At 40.0% G+C, this 16,793-nt stretch overlaps 2 protein-coding genes across 3 annotated transcripts; both read left to right on the top strand.

Annotated features, from left to right (window-relative positions):
* The first annotated feature begins 1,015 nt into the window (after positions 1–1,015).
* Positions 1,016–13,040, top strand: LOC124211822 (virus-induced RNA 1). 2 transcript variants are annotated; one of them, XM_046611278.1, is made up of 5 exons: positions 1,016–1,173; positions 1,255–1,352; positions 6,410–6,562; positions 11,963–12,081; positions 12,485–13,040. In XM_046611278.1, the coding sequence occupies exons 2-5, from the start codon at positions 1,286–1,288 to the stop codon at positions 12,737–12,739; spliced, it is 594 nt and encodes a 197-aa protein (XP_046467234.1). In that variant the 5' UTR covers positions 1,016–1,173; positions 1,255–1,285; the 3' UTR covers positions 12,740–13,040. The 2 variants fall into 2 exon arrangements, with proteins under 2 accessions (XP_046467234.1, XP_046467235.1); XM_046611279.1 differs by having other exon boundaries at positions 1,030–1,150.
* Positions 13,041–15,542: 2,502 nt separating this feature from the next.
* On the top strand, positions 15,543–16,568 carry BORCS7 (BLOC-1 related complex subunit 7). Its single transcript, XM_046611283.2, has 2 exons — positions 15,543–15,870; positions 15,963–16,568. Exons 1-2 carry the CDS (start codon positions 15,733–15,735, stop codon positions 16,140–16,142), a joined length of 318 nt encoding a protein of 105 aa, XP_046467239.1. The 5' UTR covers positions 15,543–15,732; the 3' UTR covers positions 16,143–16,568.
* Positions 16,569–16,793: the final 225 nt, after the last annotated feature.

The following is a 16,793-nucleotide window of genomic DNA, read 5'->3' as shown; positions in this document are numbered from 1 at the left end:
GCGTTATTTACGCAAGCCAATGCGAAGTATTAATCAGCGTGTGTTGGAAGAGCGATAATTTTCAATACGGCAGGTTTCATAATCCAATTATATTATACGCATATCGACAGTTTGTATAGCTTGAGTAAATTGACTACATAAAATGCTATTTTTTACAGGAATGACCCAAGATGGTTGAACGAAAGAAAAACCAATAAATAAACGTAATTAGTTTGACCACCATGAGCCGGATGATGAATTGGCGTTTTGTGTTTGCAGGTTATTAAACCACCAAACAACGGAAATAAAGGAAAATGTCGATTGAGCCGACAAATGAATAACGCGTCTTTGTCTCTTAAACTCTAGAGTACTTCACCCTGCAATAACACAGCTCGACGAATCGGCGATACAAAGCAGCCAAAAATTCGAATAGAATGAAAAAAATTTTCCTCGCATGCCGATAATAATTTTAACGTTATATTATCGCTTCCTGCAGTCCACGCATCAGGTACCCTGCACAATAGACGTTATACACAGGCGAAGTTACATGGCACACACGATATAACGACTAATTACACGTTATACGTGACGGACAATTTCTCGAATGAATTATCTGTTTGCTCGTTTTCCATGAATCATGAAACGGGGAAGCGAGTTTAGCTGCATTAATCAAAGCGAAGAGGGGAGAGGACAAGGTCACACCGCGTCGAGAATCTGCTAGAACATTAAACGCCCGCAAGTTGGCCGCATATTGATGGATGTAGGATATAACCTATAGGCGCGAACATCCCCCCCACCATCCGAATAACAACTATGCAAGCTCCAAATTATAATCGCTATCTCCCTTATCATTATTATAGTACTTCGAGTGAGGACCGACGTTGAATAAGTTGAACTGTATCTCCCAACTGCCGTCAAGCCTTGCGCGTAAGGCAGGCAACCTTTGTCCGTTTGCCTGTGTGTTCCTATTTTGCGTAACGTTGCGTGCACTCGAGTCGTTGCCGAACACGTATAAGCGTGAGGGACGGTCGCCGGGCGTTGAAACGTCGCGATTGGTCGGCCGCCGGTTGGCTTCTGGCATATAGTAACTAGCGGGAAAAATTCAGCTGCAGAACATTACCGGGATTTGAGTGAGCCAGTTGAGTGACCTTGATTGAGAGTTGTGCTTCGCGTAAGCGATCCTTCGTTATACTTGTAATTTTCGTTCCTGCAATTTTTTTTGAATTGCTGCCTGTTTTTATACTCTTTTACTTAAACTCGTTCTTACTCGTTCAGCGCACAAGTTTCTACGCAATTCATCATCAACATGAAGAGCGCGTTTCGCCTACTGATCTTCGCTTCGGCTCTGTTCGCCGTTGCCTTCGCTTATCCAGGTAAATAATTTTTGGAAACAGTGAATTTTTCGAAACCGTTTTACAGCTGTATTACCTTCATTTACTATCAACGAGCGGTTATATTCTGCGCTGTAACTGCTTCCGTATAAAGTTTTGTTGTTTTCCACTTTATTTCATTTCCTTCGTTCGTTTTGATACTCTTTATTGTTTGATGAAATGAGGGTATAAAAGTTTGTGATTCGGCATTTCTGAAATCGACGTTTAAAATTTTGTGCCGTCCAAGTCCCTAACAGTGTTTTTCATGTTCGTTGGTATGTGTGTGTGTATGAGTTGAAATACAATTTTGAACCTAGCTCCTATCCGTTTTCAAGAAGTGAAATATCTTCTGCACGGGATTCTAGACGGTGAATATTAACAAATCTGTAATGCTATAGTTCACATCCAGATAAGTTCAACCGGTTTCAAAATTGCAAGATTTTTCGTGCGACACCGGCATCACGTGATTACTTGCAATAATCCGACTTACTGCGCAATATATAGAGAACATACAACTTCATATGCCTGTAACGTATACAATACATTCATTTCTATGAATATGATTCATACGTTGTGCAGGTGTGACAAATCCAAACAGAAAATTCGCGTTATTTCGAAATACCGTGACAAATACCAGGACGAAGCTGCTGGTGATTAACGAGGGAGTGAAAACAATCAACGCCTTCTTGAATGTGCCTCGTTTTACAAACTCGTTCGAATTGTTACCCGCATTCAGCGTTACGAGGTTGAAGTTAGTAACGTAAACGTGATGAAAGATTGAAAAAAAAAATCATCAATTCGCAACTTGACAATGACTTTGAGGGTATTGAGTTTTTAGAATGTGAGATTTGTTCTGTTTTATTACGGTTTATTCAATCTCAGACCCTCCTAATAATACAGAATAACGATTTTTGTCGAAAATACATTGTTACAATATCGTGACCAACTTCAATCTCATTTCCCCGTGCTAAATGCGAAAACCTAGAATACCTACAGATTTAAGGAGGTACCCTGGTCGATTTCTTCGTTATCGTATATATGTGGAATAATCCAAGTCCACGTATCTCTAACGCACAAAAGGGCATAACGACCCCATTCTACATGTAATTCTGAACAAAACCACTTCAATACATTTTCATTTAACCAAAAAATAAAGAAATGGAATCATTTCTACGAACGGGGCTGTTATTCCCTTTTTCGTGTATATTTGAATAATTCGAGATACATACGACAGCGTCGAAATCGACTACGCCCGCCCTCCCCCTTAACCTCAAATATATTGGATACACTCCTCTCAAATTAATATGGAATCGGACGAGAACATGGAATACTCATGTTCACTTATACTTTAATACGTCGAACTGTCTCGACTGATGAGTTACGTGCATCGTTCCTCAGGTGTAACGCGTGAACGCATCGAGTTCTGGATCATTCGGTAGTCATAAACCGTATGAGTCACAGAAGAGGCGATATACGCGTATGTGCGTCGTTCAGTTTGAGCCAGCGTTATACGTAGACACCACGTAGACACCATGAGAATTGAGGTTCATGTACAGAAAGTTGGATAGATTTTGACCATTCCGATATCCCTAGGAATTTTACGACCCACGGTGTTGGATGAGCACTGTTTGCACCGCTGGTCGCGCGCCTTCAGGCCGAGCAGAAACAAAAAAGAATCTGCGGCGCGCGACCGGTAGTGCAAACGGTGCTCATCCAACACCGTGGGTCGTAAAATTCCTAGGGATATCGAGAGGGTCAGAATCTATCCAACTTTCCACACATCGACAAGCACATGTGGGATAGATACGCGGTTATTTCTAGCGTGAAATTCAATTGTTACCTGCGTATACGCGTGTTATCCGGTCGTTCTGTTTAATCGAATGTAATCCCAAAACGGAAACACCTTTTCAACAGGTGCGGTTTTGTCGTCGCCGGTCCCTGAAAATGTATGTTACACATACGTTTCCAAGCTGCCCAAACGTTTTCGCCTATCCCTATACTTTATCCATCCCGCCAAACTATACGTCATATCGACACAAATTTTATGTAGACAATGCTATAAAATACATATCCATGCATGTCGAGGCTTTCGGTTATATCCGTTGAAGTTTTTTGCGTAGAAGAATTACATGGGTAGGTTTATTTTTTGTTGGTTGATAGTATAAATTATTCAACAACCGTTCGCAAAATAGGATAGCGAGGAGAACGAAATGCCGAAAACTTTATATCTGCATCAACTTTAAAGATCCGTACGAACGAGCTCCGTTATCCCTCGGTGTTTATAACTGCTGTACTTTTTTATACGTCTTTGTTTTTAGACTTACGACAAATTCCAAGTTTTACAATTTCATGTTCTGAAAACAGTCGGCTTACATAAACATGTTAACTATATGTATATAACAAATCTTTTCAAAGTATTTCAAAGGTAGTGAGAAGCTTTGCCTATTTATATCTCTTGTAACAATACGAACGGGTATTGAATTTTTCTGTAACGTATCAAGAATTCATCCTGCAAAGTTACTTTCATAACATTAAAGAAGAGTCAAGAGATGCACGCTGCTGGTGCTGCACAGTTGGCGTTTTGTTTTCTTACTTTTCTCCAACTAGAAGTTTACTACCGGTATTCGCAGTCTCGCTATGCGATGTATTATTCTGAACTTTGTTAAGCAAGAGGAGCACGGCAAAAGTTGTATTTTACAAAAAATGTATGCTGTATTTTAATGAAAAGTTATGCAAATATTCAAAAATGAGAGTAATATAATGAATATGTAATTGGTCCAAGGAGTCTGTTATAAAACAAAGTTTACAACACAATCATCGTCTGTCAGTTTGTCGAATTAAGTATATTCTGCGTTATCTCAAACACGAAAAATATTGGCCGCGTATGCGGATAAAAACCAAACACTTTTCTGCACTACCTTTTATTTCATTATCATATTCTTTTATTTATACATGCATAGATTTTTTTATGCCCTCCCTCTGTTTATTTATCCATAGCGGTTTCACCCCGGCACGTATCAATTCCGGGGACCCGAAAAGAGCCCCAGCCTTTCGTTCGATATCCATCGACCATTAAGCGCATTGTGTGCCGCCACGTTTCTCTGTATAAGAACCGGGTCTCAGAATGTGAACGGCGACTTTTCCGGCTAACCGTAACGTACTCGGGGCTTGTGATTATTGCCCACGTAGCTGCATGTGGAGGAGAGGGCTCACCTCCACCAGTCTGGTATCATAAGAGAAGGTTGACCTTAGACGAGGGGCTCGAATGCCAATGGCGTCCATTCAGGCTCGTGCGATCGGCCAGCACACTTCTCTTAACCTTTGGATTATTCAGGTGCGAACGCATTTGCTGTGTGCGAAACGCTGATGCGCACGTATATTCAAATTGCGTAATCCCCTACACGCTGTGCTAGTTTGATATTTCATGCAACCGTCCGACGAGCCGCGGTTATTCCAACTCGTTACGTCGGCTTAAGCCTTAAACGTATTACGAACAAAACTTGAGCACGCCCATGTGCATGTATGTATGTCAGTGCTTAAATTACTCTGCAGTTTCGTAACAGCAGATGGTCGTTGATAATGATGAAAAGGAAGGAGAGCAAATTTAAACACATGCATCACCTCGTCGTACGTTTTCACTTTCGGGTATTTTTTTCCTCCCTTTTTTTGTCGACATCACTTCCAAACAGCATTGCTTGTACAACAGAATTACTCGTGCTACGTAACAGGCCTTTGTTCGATTCGAAGAAAATCCAGTTATCCGTGCAAATCACCTTCTAAAATAGTGTAATAACTTTTGGAACGATTTTTTTAGCACATTTTTAAAAGTATCGATTTTTGGCCAAAGACCTCCGATCCTGCAAATACTCTTTGCATTCAGTCGCCATAATCGACGGCAACAGACCGGTTTTCCGGTTCTGCATATATCAGGTTATACTTGATCCTTCTCGATTCATGGACGTGATAATAAATGCACTGCTGCCTCATTGCCGACGTCTGATATCTCTTTATCCTTTAAGCTGATTATATCAGAACTGCGACGTCTGACTGGTCGCATAAGCTGCATCTGAACGAATGTCTTCATAGCTACTGTGCAAGGTGTCTTGTTTGAATAAGTGCGTCACGCGTTGCGGGTAATTTAATTTCGTGATTGTTCGTGGAAGTTGCAGGCTTCGTTGATAGGTATAATCCTCTCGTTATCCTCGCCGCTGTCTAAACCGCGCTGTGTATTATGTATAACTAAAACGAAAATCGCAAGGTCAGGAAGTGTTTCAATATTAACATAATCGCATTATCGGTCTCGAGTTTCACCCCTGTTAGATAAATGGGTATATTACGGTTTATGTGCGAACCCTTATATACTCCTGCCTTACTTTTGCACGATACCGTGGAGCCTTATAGTAGCTACCTCTTACTCAGTTTCAAATTACACTCTGGGACTCTCGCGAGTATATGCCTCGGAATAAATTGATGCCGATTTTGTGAACTGAAGAACCAGCGTCTTGCCTCTTCTGTACCACCTCCCACTGACGCTGATTACTTCGGATTGTAGCTCGCTGATGACATCAAACGACGTCGCACGGTGTGTTGGAAGTGTTCAATTCTCTTCAATTTCAAAGCGACAAAGAGACGTAGACGTATACAAGAAAATGAACAAATTACAGTCGAAGCTGCTCTTGTGTACCCGAGTAGATGGGAAAGAGGAATGACTGGAGAGAAAACGAGAAAAGAATTGCATTCTTTCAAACGGCAATAGGTATTACCTCAAGCCGCTGCAGACCATAGCTTTTTTCACTTTAGGTACTCATTGCGTTTCAGCGAAACAATCGATTCGTCAAAGGTCATTTTTGCGACATCGGTATAAAATTATGTGGAGAAGTATGCGATGTGTGACACAGTCAAGTATCTCCTCGAGAATTTGGTTTCCACTCAGTCAGTAATATATCACAGTACCGTTCTTCAAAGAGACAAGAGGGTGAATCGCATGGATAGCGCGCTCAATAGACATCGTTACTTTGAATTTCATTTTATTCATGTCCGCATTTTTTTTGTTATCATAGGTGCCCGTTCCGCAAGTTCTGAAAGTGATGAAGATTTCGAGAAGGTTGGTCCGATTCTCGTCTTGTCCGATGACCTGGAGGATGGCTTCGGTGGCAGTTTCTTCAGCTCGTTTCCCAACAATCCTTTCGACGGTTTTCTAACGAGAATGCAAAGTAAGTATTACACGTATGTCGATAACACGAGTACGAACTCGTTTACTCGAATCGAATTTATATCGTACACACTCGCTTGTACGTTCAAGGGCCTTCTCTGCAAGGCAAGGGAAAAAGTTTCAAAGAAATCTCTCTCTCGAATTTTTCATTGAATCAGTATTTCCCCTGTAGTAGAAACCGTTTTCCGGCTTTTCAATTCCCAGATACTCGACGTGTTTCGGATTCAAATTTAGTCATCTTGACAAAGCTGAGGGTAAATCATAACAATTTCAAAGGAATCTTGCCCACCAACCAGTCTTTCACACAAGTCCGTTCAATCACGGAACAACAATTTATGGCTTTTTGTCGAATAACGATTCCGTTTGTTGCCCTACCGATCGATTTTCTCCGAAGCTTAAGAGCACACCTTTCGGTATTTGATTAAATATTTCGTTTACGAACCAGTGAAGCTGACAATGAAACTGAAGCTACTGATACGTTTTGAGCCTCCTGCGGATATTAAAGCTTGTTTTACGTACACCAATTACCATTATATTACTAGTACTGAGCAAAACACGTGCGAGTTTTATTTTCCCAACTAGGGGAGGAGAAAAAAACTTTGTCCCCACACTCTCTGGGACTGCTGGCGCGATTTGCATCCCGAAACAACTATACACAGTGACAAAGAAAACGACGTAGGGTGGATTCACCAGTTCAACTCGGACGTACAGCCGTCCTGGGATGGCGGTACTCGTTGCCCTTTGCGAACCCTTGTTGACATCTCGATGTTTTTCACCATCTCTCCCGTGTGCCGCAAACTTTTAGGTCGCCACAGACCGCAGTGGGGCGGTCGGGATCGATATAACCATACAGTCAGAAACGATTAATGAATGCATCGTGTTTGGGATAAAGTTTCACGTAGGCGTCTACCCGCCACGTTCGCTATTTTGAACATACAGCAAGCCGGTTTATATATGCCCAGGTCACTTCTCAAGGCTGACGTGTTTGGCAAATCAGCTGAATTCATTAAACCCTTTCCTTTCCTTTCAAGCGTGTGTCTGTGTCCATAGTTTTTCGTATCTCTCATTGCCGGCGATACCAATGTCAAATCTCGTGTTGAGATGAATGCTTCAGTATAATTAGGCTGTTTTTTTTTTGAATACAAAGAAAGGTGAGGAGAGAATCTCGACGAAATGTTATACCGTACAGTAATACGACTTGTGAAATCGTTAATAAACGAGGCTGAAGTGTCGCGTGACTTCTAGTCTGACAAACACGCTGAGCTGTTTATGTAGCACTCAAATATACGGGAATATATATATATATATTTCTGAACCAAATTACACTGCAGGGTGGGTAGCAAGTGATTACACAGATTACATTATTCGGATATTCCTTGCTTGTTGAAAACACGTTGCAGCAAATGTTCGTACATAAATAAATATCGACCAGTTGTACGCATAAAAGCAATACTTCAAAGTTACCGCGTGCTTTCTTTTTCTACAAATAACTTTACTGTGAGCCTTGCCTCGAAGGTTAACTGAAACGAACAATATTGATATTAATTCAACGAGTTAAATTAAGGCTGCCTTATTTTCTCGCGATTTCCGTGCCGCTCCGTTACACACTATACCTGTATATCCCTACCTACACATGTATACACATATATATATACTGTATAAATATTCCCTATAGGTGTACGTACAAAACTCGGGGGTTTTGTAGGTGTAGTATAATTGTCCCGTCTTATTAGCAAGCAGACGCGCGTCGGTCGCCCTTGCAGCACCCTCCACGTCTGCCCGACATATTTATCAAATTTATTAAATGGCCCGGAAGCGCGACGGCGCACAGGGTGGAAAAAAATGTCAAATTGCCAGCCGACGGATATACAGCAGCAGGAGCAGAGCCGAGCCAAACCTCGGCGGGATCTCCGACGAGTGATGCGACATATTGTACGCCTTGTGCTTACTCGCGCAATCGCGAAACTCGAGCTTGTGTGGTTATGCACGCCGTGATTCGCGAGGTCCTGTTTCTTTCCACCGCCTCAGGCCGCACTGGCAATCAACGCGCATGACCAGATATGAGTGGGCCATTTCACTCAAATGAGGGATCCATGAAACATGACACTTTTTTTTTTAAAGTATAGCAACTTTTTTTCCAAATTCTGTGCAAAAACATGGATTTGCATTTCACTATTCAGCCCTGATTTCAATCATTCGATAGGTGAGACAAAATTTTTGAATAATACGCCGAAACTCATAAACATGCGCTTTTCCAAACTTTTATATCTTAGGTTCTACCAATGTTAAAGGCTTCAATTTTCTGCTAGTTTCAAGATTTTCATATTGCATTTTTACCTATAAACACTGACTACTGTCAGTCACTCATTCATACGTTACGTTTAAACGATGCGCTTGTTTATAACAAATGAAAATTTCCATCGCTGCTAATAATAATAATAGATATTAGGTGAAAATGCACTTCGAGTATTTGAAATCTAACCAAGGTTCAAGTTTTTGACATGAGTAGATAGTCAGTAATACAAAATTTTTTTATTTTAATCGACGTATTTTCCAAGAATTTAAACACGCCTTATTTAACTTTCCAATCATCGACATATTAGGGTCAACGATCGAAAAACGTCTATTTTTTTCTTTCATAGAATCTAGTAATAAGTGACAATAATAAGTGTAAATAACTATAAAAAACTATAAAAAAGTGTTTTGAGTTGTGACCTTCATATCCAAGAATAACATTAATCAACAAGTCATCAAGGTCAAGAAAAATCGTCTTCAAGTGGCAATAACATTGGAGGCATTGAGCTACGTTTTTCACGAAAAACGCCTTGTCGGTTGGCGTGAAATGACTCATAGACTTTGAATAAGTATAAACGCTGAATGCGGCAATGGCACAACGCTGCACAGGAGAGTGGCGCAGAGAATAAAAATTAAGGACATCGTCTGAACACGGTCGGAGGTGACAAGGTCATTGTAATGAAGCCAAATGAGCGGGATCGTTACGCAGCGGCTCAACTTCCCCGTGGCACAGCTATCTTCCGCATCGCGTTGTCGAACTGCCCTGCACAATTTCATCGACGCTATTATACGTGCCCAGTTTCACCGTTGCACTGTACTTTTTCGGCCAAAGGACTGTGCTGATTTGGCTCGTGTTTCCTGCAGTTGAACCAGCTTTTTGCACCCTCTGATGCCATGCACCAACCAGTTGATTCCATGTTATTGCACCCTCCTAGGCCGTGCGATATACATGCAGACGATTGTTCGCCCGTGTTGTATTGTTCGGTCACGTTAGGCAGCCTCTCTGCTTTCGGTTATTTATGAATGCATCCACGGCCCGTTTGCTGATGGTCGCGGTAGCGAGATTCGGATCGAAATACCTCTATCCACTTACTAATACGTTCACAAATTGATTTCTTGCTTTTATTTCGCCGATCTTGGAAGCCATATTCAAGTGGAATATCGATCGATCCTTTTGTGATTTTCAAGTGCTGCCGTCTACACTAGTAACATAACCTCAAAAACAGATGTATACGTGTCTTCTGATGAGGAACATATTCGGCAGTGTACTCTGTTCGCTCAACAGGACACCGATGAAGCCGCTGAAATGATTTTCGTGCTCCTGGTAGAGGCGCAGTGACTCGTATGACTTATAAAGAGGCGTTATTTTTTACCTGAAACACGAAAATAATGCAATGCCGAATATGCTCCTTATTGGAAGTCATGAGGTATGTATCCATCAGCGGTGTTGGACGTTCTGTTACTCATTCCACTAGTTCATACCGTGTTTTGAAAGGAGCGTAGATGCCAGCACTTGAAAATTACAGATGTCTAAGCAGATGTTGTAATTTCGGATGGTTTTCAAGATCGGCGAACAAAACAGGAAATTAATTTGTACACCTACCAGTAGAATATACTGGAGTATCGAACTTAGGAAAGAATGATTCAAGGTTAAAGAAATCTTAAAACGTCATATTCGATAGTAGTCGTTTTGTAAATAGTGTGCTCAATTTGAATTTCGGTCAGATATATGCATCGAGTAAAGATAAACCACGAAAAAATGTGTCCAGCGAATAGCGTTGGGTAAGAAAGATGATATATTTGTGTCTCATGCAATAAACCCATTGTAACGCAAGAAGTTGGCGTTGTTATACGAGAGTTGAAATTTTTATACACCTCATCCACATTGTGTAAGTGCGTGGTATCAGGTAATTGTTACATACCATCGTCAGAAGTTATATGTAAGGGTTTTTCTTGCATGTAAGGCGAAGCATACGTGTGGGGGGCTGCATTCCCCCCTGAAAGGATGGTCGCTTGGGATTAAAAAAGTTTTCTGCTTTATATGAGAGGAGATTGCGTGTGTGTTTGGTCGAGTATCGCGTAGTAGGCCTACACATACATCTCCACATCCATCCAGATCTATATAGCACGTATTATAAACGTATAACGTGCGGGTAATACTCAGCTCAAAGGCTGGATATACACAAAATTTCACCTCACGGACGAAGAATCTTTTCAGCTGGTTTTATTAATGAGAAAAATATGTGATCTGGTCTTTGATCTCGTAATAAAAATTGTCCAGAATTTATCGAGCAAACTTGCCATGGTTGATGCAAAAAACGACTTTTAGGATCAGCTGTGAATGTGGTGCTTGCATCAATTGCTACTGCGGATATAGGGTGTAGTGTAGTCCTACCTATATGGATTTTACAGTGGCAGAAAAGCCCGGATGAAAAGAAGGGGATTGATGGTGTGACGAGCGTTGAAAAAGATGTATGGAGCAGCAACAGCAGCAGTCTGTGCGCAGGCAACCCTCCAGCGTGAAGAAAGAAGGACACGGAAATGATTTTTAAATTTACTTACCGTTTTCTCCACGCTTGACCGTTTTCCGACGTAAAGACAGATATCTCCATCCTTCAACTTCCCCCTACAGTGTTATTATGCCGTTACACAGCGAGAGAAAAAAACTTTGGTAAAAAAAGCACTAGTCTCCAGTTTATTTTGTTTCACGGTGTGTACAACCTTAAACCCGTCCTGGCAGATGTGAATTTATTTTATAATGAGCCATTTGCCTATACAGAGCTCTGAAATATTGAGCTACTATTACGAGCCTGACATTTACTTCGGCTCTTGCTTCTGCTGCTGGATTGTGACACCGTATCTTGCATGACGGTCTGACACGAACTAATGGTATTAGGAAATTCGAGGAAATGTTTGATTTAAGTCGTGTACACCTCTCTCCGTGCAATTCCCGTGTGCACATACCCTTTCGTACTGAACTGCGAGTAAATGTCTGCCTGTAAATCTTCTCAAATTCGTCGAACATGATAGTGGAGTGCGAATAATGTTAATAGAAAGTCTAATTTTAACAGATATATTATTAACGCATGGTTACATCAATTTACAGACATGATGAAGAGATTGAGGGAGCAAGTGGCAGCCTCTCTTCCAGATTTGGGAAGTTCCGACGGCTTGTACGATATTCCCAAGATCCCCGAGGGAGCAAACACCACCTCAACTACAAAGGTGAGTCGCAAAAATAATCGCGGTGGATTGCTTTGCAAATCATTTTGTAAAATGCAGACTTACGTATTTTAGAATAGAGTATAAGTTCTCAGAAAGAATCAACGACTATTATAGCACAGAAAAAACATATACTGTCTGCTCATATAACCTGTTAATTTCTTCAGAAGTAAATGGCAGTTTTCAGTATCCATTTGTGTCAGATACGGAATTTTTCTGGAATAATTTTGTTGACCACAAAAGCAATAATTATGTGTAGTTGTCATTGTTTTTTCACCCGAGCTCTTTTAACACTCGATCAATGACGCAGCAAATTTTCGTCGAACTGCATAAATACCCACATCTATTGTTCGCATTGATCTCTTGTAACTGATCACATTTCTCTTGTATATTTTTGAATCCATAGGTAATCAACGGCCACGTTGTAACCGTTAACGAAACCACGTACAGCGACGGCGACGAAAACAGCGGTACAGTTTTACGGGTCCGTGTTGTCGACATAAAACCGGTAAACGAGACAGAGAATCCTGACTCAGAAGATGTGACGACACCTGCCAACAATGAGCCGCCTTCTTCCTCATCTTCATCCCCGGACCGTAGCGTTGAATCCCTCGAAGATTTCTCCAAGAATGAAATTCCCGATCGGCTGGTCGCAATCTAGTAAGCTGACCAAGAAAGAATGAATGAGAAAATGTGTTTAATGGAACGAGGAAAATCATATGTAATGTGTATTTGATATATTGTTTAGTCTGTATTATACTTTATAGGTGTAGATTCGTTACATTCGCTTAATATCGGGTTTGTTAACATGTTATGAACCAAAAACGAATTAGGAATATATGTTATAAGTGTGTCGTTATATGTATACATATTATTATACCTATAATGAAGCCGGTGCTTGGGGAGCATATCTCGCCGGCCTCTTCCTATATTGGTAGGTGAAATATATACTATATTTTATACAGCGTGTTTTGCGTGTTGTTTATTAAATTTATCGATTTATATACTTGGAACTGCTGACGAGTGCTGATATTTTGTTTCAACTTGTCCCCCACATCCTTCTTTAATATTGTGAGTAGGTATAGGTATAATATTGCCGTCGGCGATGATGATTAATGGCTCTGGTGGAAAAAATTTCCTTCGAATAATGTTTCCGATGAATTGGTTACTGGTCGGCGTAACATAAATTTTGCATAATTATGAGAAATACGATCACCGTAGTGTTGTTATGGCGCAATGGTTAACTTCAGCAGGGATTTAATTGTAACGCAATTTGCACCGGAGGAATTTCCATCATTTCGTGGCAGACAAGAAGCGATGACAATCTTGTGGGCTTGCGAATAAAGAGTTTGTCGGTATATTCAACGGGTGTTGAATTTAGGATTTCGGATAAAGATGTCAACAACGAGTCAGCAATTTTCCACAGCGGGAGTATTCCGCCAGATTAACTTTCAAATGTCCTGCCGACGCACTGCCTACCCTCAACATCCTACCCTTATGAAAATTTCCCAGACACAGCATGGATGATTTCCTCTTGTTGCTTGAAAATTATGTGTCATTGCAGTTCGTAAAAATACTAAACGCAGTTATTGTCAATTCGAAATCTAACCTTGATGGAAACAGTCATGAATATATGAATTTGCAAACACTGCGATCTGAATCTGTACGATTGAAAGATTGCGCCGTTTATACCAGGAACTCGACCACGTACCATGATGTAAGTATATTATACATATACATGATGCTATTTTATACCATTATGCAATTCAACGTCTTGATAAACCGTAGCTTTCTCGTTTGCGCTATTTTCATTCATTCAAAAGACTTCGTCAGCCAGACGAGTTACGTCTAACTAGTTAAATCAATTTGTAGAGTGAATGTGAAAAGAAAAGAAAAAAACAAACAACGCATACATATTACGTTACGCGCTTAATTGTTTTTCAAATACGTCATTCGAATACTTACTTTGTGAATCTTGACAATTCTCTCGACTGAAAGCTCAGCAACTCTAAGTTGATGCATATGCAAAGCGTAAAGTTAAACCGCTTCGGGGATATTTGTATTAAGGTGGGTAGAACTGATTATTGGTTTTTAGTAGATCCAACTGAAATTGAATGATCAAGATACAAAGCCTTTTGTTTAGCGAAACAAAAGAAATCTAATTTCATTCAGCTGGCGATCTTTGATACGCGAACTGAAGATGCGGGCAATCGAATAAATTTAAAAGAGACCACTTCTCCGAGTATTATTAATTACATTCTATATAACACTGTGCACCTGAAGTATCCACAGTTGATTGGAAATAAAATGACATCGATTCCAGGAATAACGATACATAATACAAATATTTCCGCGAAGAGTCTCTGCAATGGCATGGAAGCCAATCGATAATGGATTTCAACGTCGCAGTGTTACATCCCCGCTGTATCAATACTACGAATAAATCTCGTTAGGTCGTCGAATGTTTTTGCTGTCTTTGATGTAGAAATATTTGCTCAAAATACGCGGATATTTGAGTGCAGAGACATTAAGCCACGGTGAATACGGAAATTTGATGGCAATGTGATGTTTGCCCTTAATCTCACGTGACTGACAGAACGAGTAATTGAGTGCAATAAAGGTGCTTTTGAGGAATAAGCAAAGTGGGGCATGAATCAAGTTAATGAAATTATTTCTCCCTGTGCATTGTTCTTATTTTCCGTTCAGGTTGTCTCCAACGTAGAAAGTGATATTAGTTATCCCATCTAAATTAAATATTACGCTGCCAAATATAAACGCGAGTATAGTAAAAATGATGCGACCATAATTAACTTGAATTATGTATAATACATAATGGCATGCGCACCTGATCTACATTTCTGACACGAGCCAACTAGGTTTCAGATCAAGGCTAAAGCTTTTTGATTAGATTTATGATCATTCATTTTCGCCCCGGTGTTATTACTCGATTGAGTAATTCCTTCTTGATACGTTACACATTTTAATTACTAATGTGGGTTATAATGTAACATATGTTATATTTTTAAACAATAGTGTATAACTTATCGCGAATTTTGTATTCAAGCACATTGCGCGATTGTCGAAATAAAAAATTTCACCTTGCATAGCAGCAAAGCAAAACACGCCATGGTATTTTTGTTGCATTAGTTCCTATTCGCGGGGCATGGTTTCTAAGTATGAATGCAGGCCATATTTACACCGTATCGATTCGGTACGAGGAACCACGACGAGATAAACCAATCATATGGTAGGTTCAAAGGAAATTCCCTACATTCTCTTTACTCCTTGAATTGTTTCGTTCTTGCGATTTTGTATGTCAATTAACATTAGCCATAAGCTAAAATTGTGATGCCATGGAAAATGACGTTGTGGGAGCAAAGCCAGGTTATGATGCACGGAAAATCAGATGCGAAAAGATTGAAGAGAATCTGGTGACCTATGGAGTAATTTTCATTGGCGGCATCTCTTAGCGACGCGTGCGTCGTGCATGGAACGTACCATAATATAGGCACGTAAGTTGGTTGATACTTCGACGAGTTGTCTTTCGTCAAGAGAGAAACAAAGATGTGAATAAATACTTGCTACTATCGAATAGTCAATTTCGGACATCAGTCTGCACCCGTGAGTAACAAAAGCGAATAAATATAGCCTAGCATGGCCTCAGCATCTAGTACAAGTGCTCGAAGCCTGTTCGTTGATTCCAAAATGAGGTTAGCTGATCGAGTGCAAGTTAACGTCAATAACATAGCTTCGTTAGCGAGGCAAATACAACGAGGATCACGCAGTAGCGAGGTAAAGTTGGATAATTTCTTTAAGTACTGTCATGATATTATTACGCGCCAAGTATTGTAAATGTATACGTTATGAAAAATTTGTTGATATAGATTTTAATGCATTCTATGAAGAACTTTACTCCACAAGAACATACATTGGAGAATTCGGACACATATTTGAGAAAGCTTCTCCTCATGACTGCTCACTACGAATATCAACTAGACGCTATTGAGAAGAGTTGCATAAAGCTAGAAGAAGTCACTGAACAAGCACGTGCCATGCAAAGATGAAGTATTTCACCAAGGAATTGAAGCGTTCTTAATTTAGAACTCATTATAATCTATAGTTAGAGGGAATATTTCATCATTACAGCTATATAACTACTTTCTGGAGCAAATTCATAGCTGAATCTAGCTATAATGTTCACAAAAATGTGGCCACATTCTGAACTGGTCATTTGGATGTGGAATTACCAACTAAGTAATAAAAAAACTTGAGAATAAGACAAAAAATGTTTAGGAAACGTAATAATTTATGGAAATGTAAAATGAAATACTTTGATCTGAGATCTGGGTCTTGTAATGATGAGCTGTATTATGAATGTTGAATTTCAAGATATTGAACATACAATATATAATCGACTTATAATTATAATACTAATATATCAGAAAACAGTTTTAAAACTGAGCTCCAATATAATAGGTCAACGACCAAGAGGTGACTGGAGATCATTATGCGAATTGTAGCCGTATCGTGTCAATATACAAGGTAGATTACATATAAGATGGCATTGCTGTAGCAAACGAGACACATTTAAAAGATAGCGCAAAGAATTGATAGAGCAGGAGAGAATTAAACGGAGAAACTTAAATATCCACTTTGTGAAGAGATATTTTCAAAAAACTTATTAAATGCCATTTTCAAGTCCCAATTGAGTAAAG

The sequence above is a fragment of the Neodiprion pinetum genome, chromosome 2, assembly GCF_021155775.2.
Source record: "Neodiprion pinetum isolate iyNeoPine1 chromosome 2, iyNeoPine1.2, whole genome shotgun sequence".
In the NCBI taxonomy this organism is placed as follows: domain Eukaryota; kingdom Metazoa; phylum Arthropoda; class Insecta; order Hymenoptera; family Diprionidae; genus Neodiprion; species Neodiprion pinetum.
Note: the sequence above shows the minus strand (reverse complement) of the source record. Positions and strands in the feature narration are given on the sequence as shown.

Coding starts and splice junctions, on each gene's coding strand:
- LOC124211822 (XM_046611278.1), top strand. CDS start 1,286: ATGAAGAGCGCGTTTCGCCTACTGATCTTCGCTTCGGCTCTGTTCGCC. Junction 1,353..6,409: donor CGTTGCCTTCGCTTATCCAG/GTAAATAATTTT, acceptor TTGTTATCATAG/GTGCCCGTTCCGCAAGTTCT. Junction 6,563..11,962: donor TTTTCTAACGAGAATGCAAA/GTAAGTATTACA, acceptor ATCAATTTACAG/ACATGATGAAGAGATTGAGG.
- BORCS7 (XM_046611283.2), top strand. CDS start 15,733: ATGGCCTCAGCATCTAGTACAAGTGCTCGAAGCCTGTTCGTTGATTCC. Junction 15,871..15,962: donor GAGGATCACGCAGTAGCGAG/GTAAAGTTGGAT, acceptor TTGTTGATATAG/ATTTTAATGCATTCTATGAA.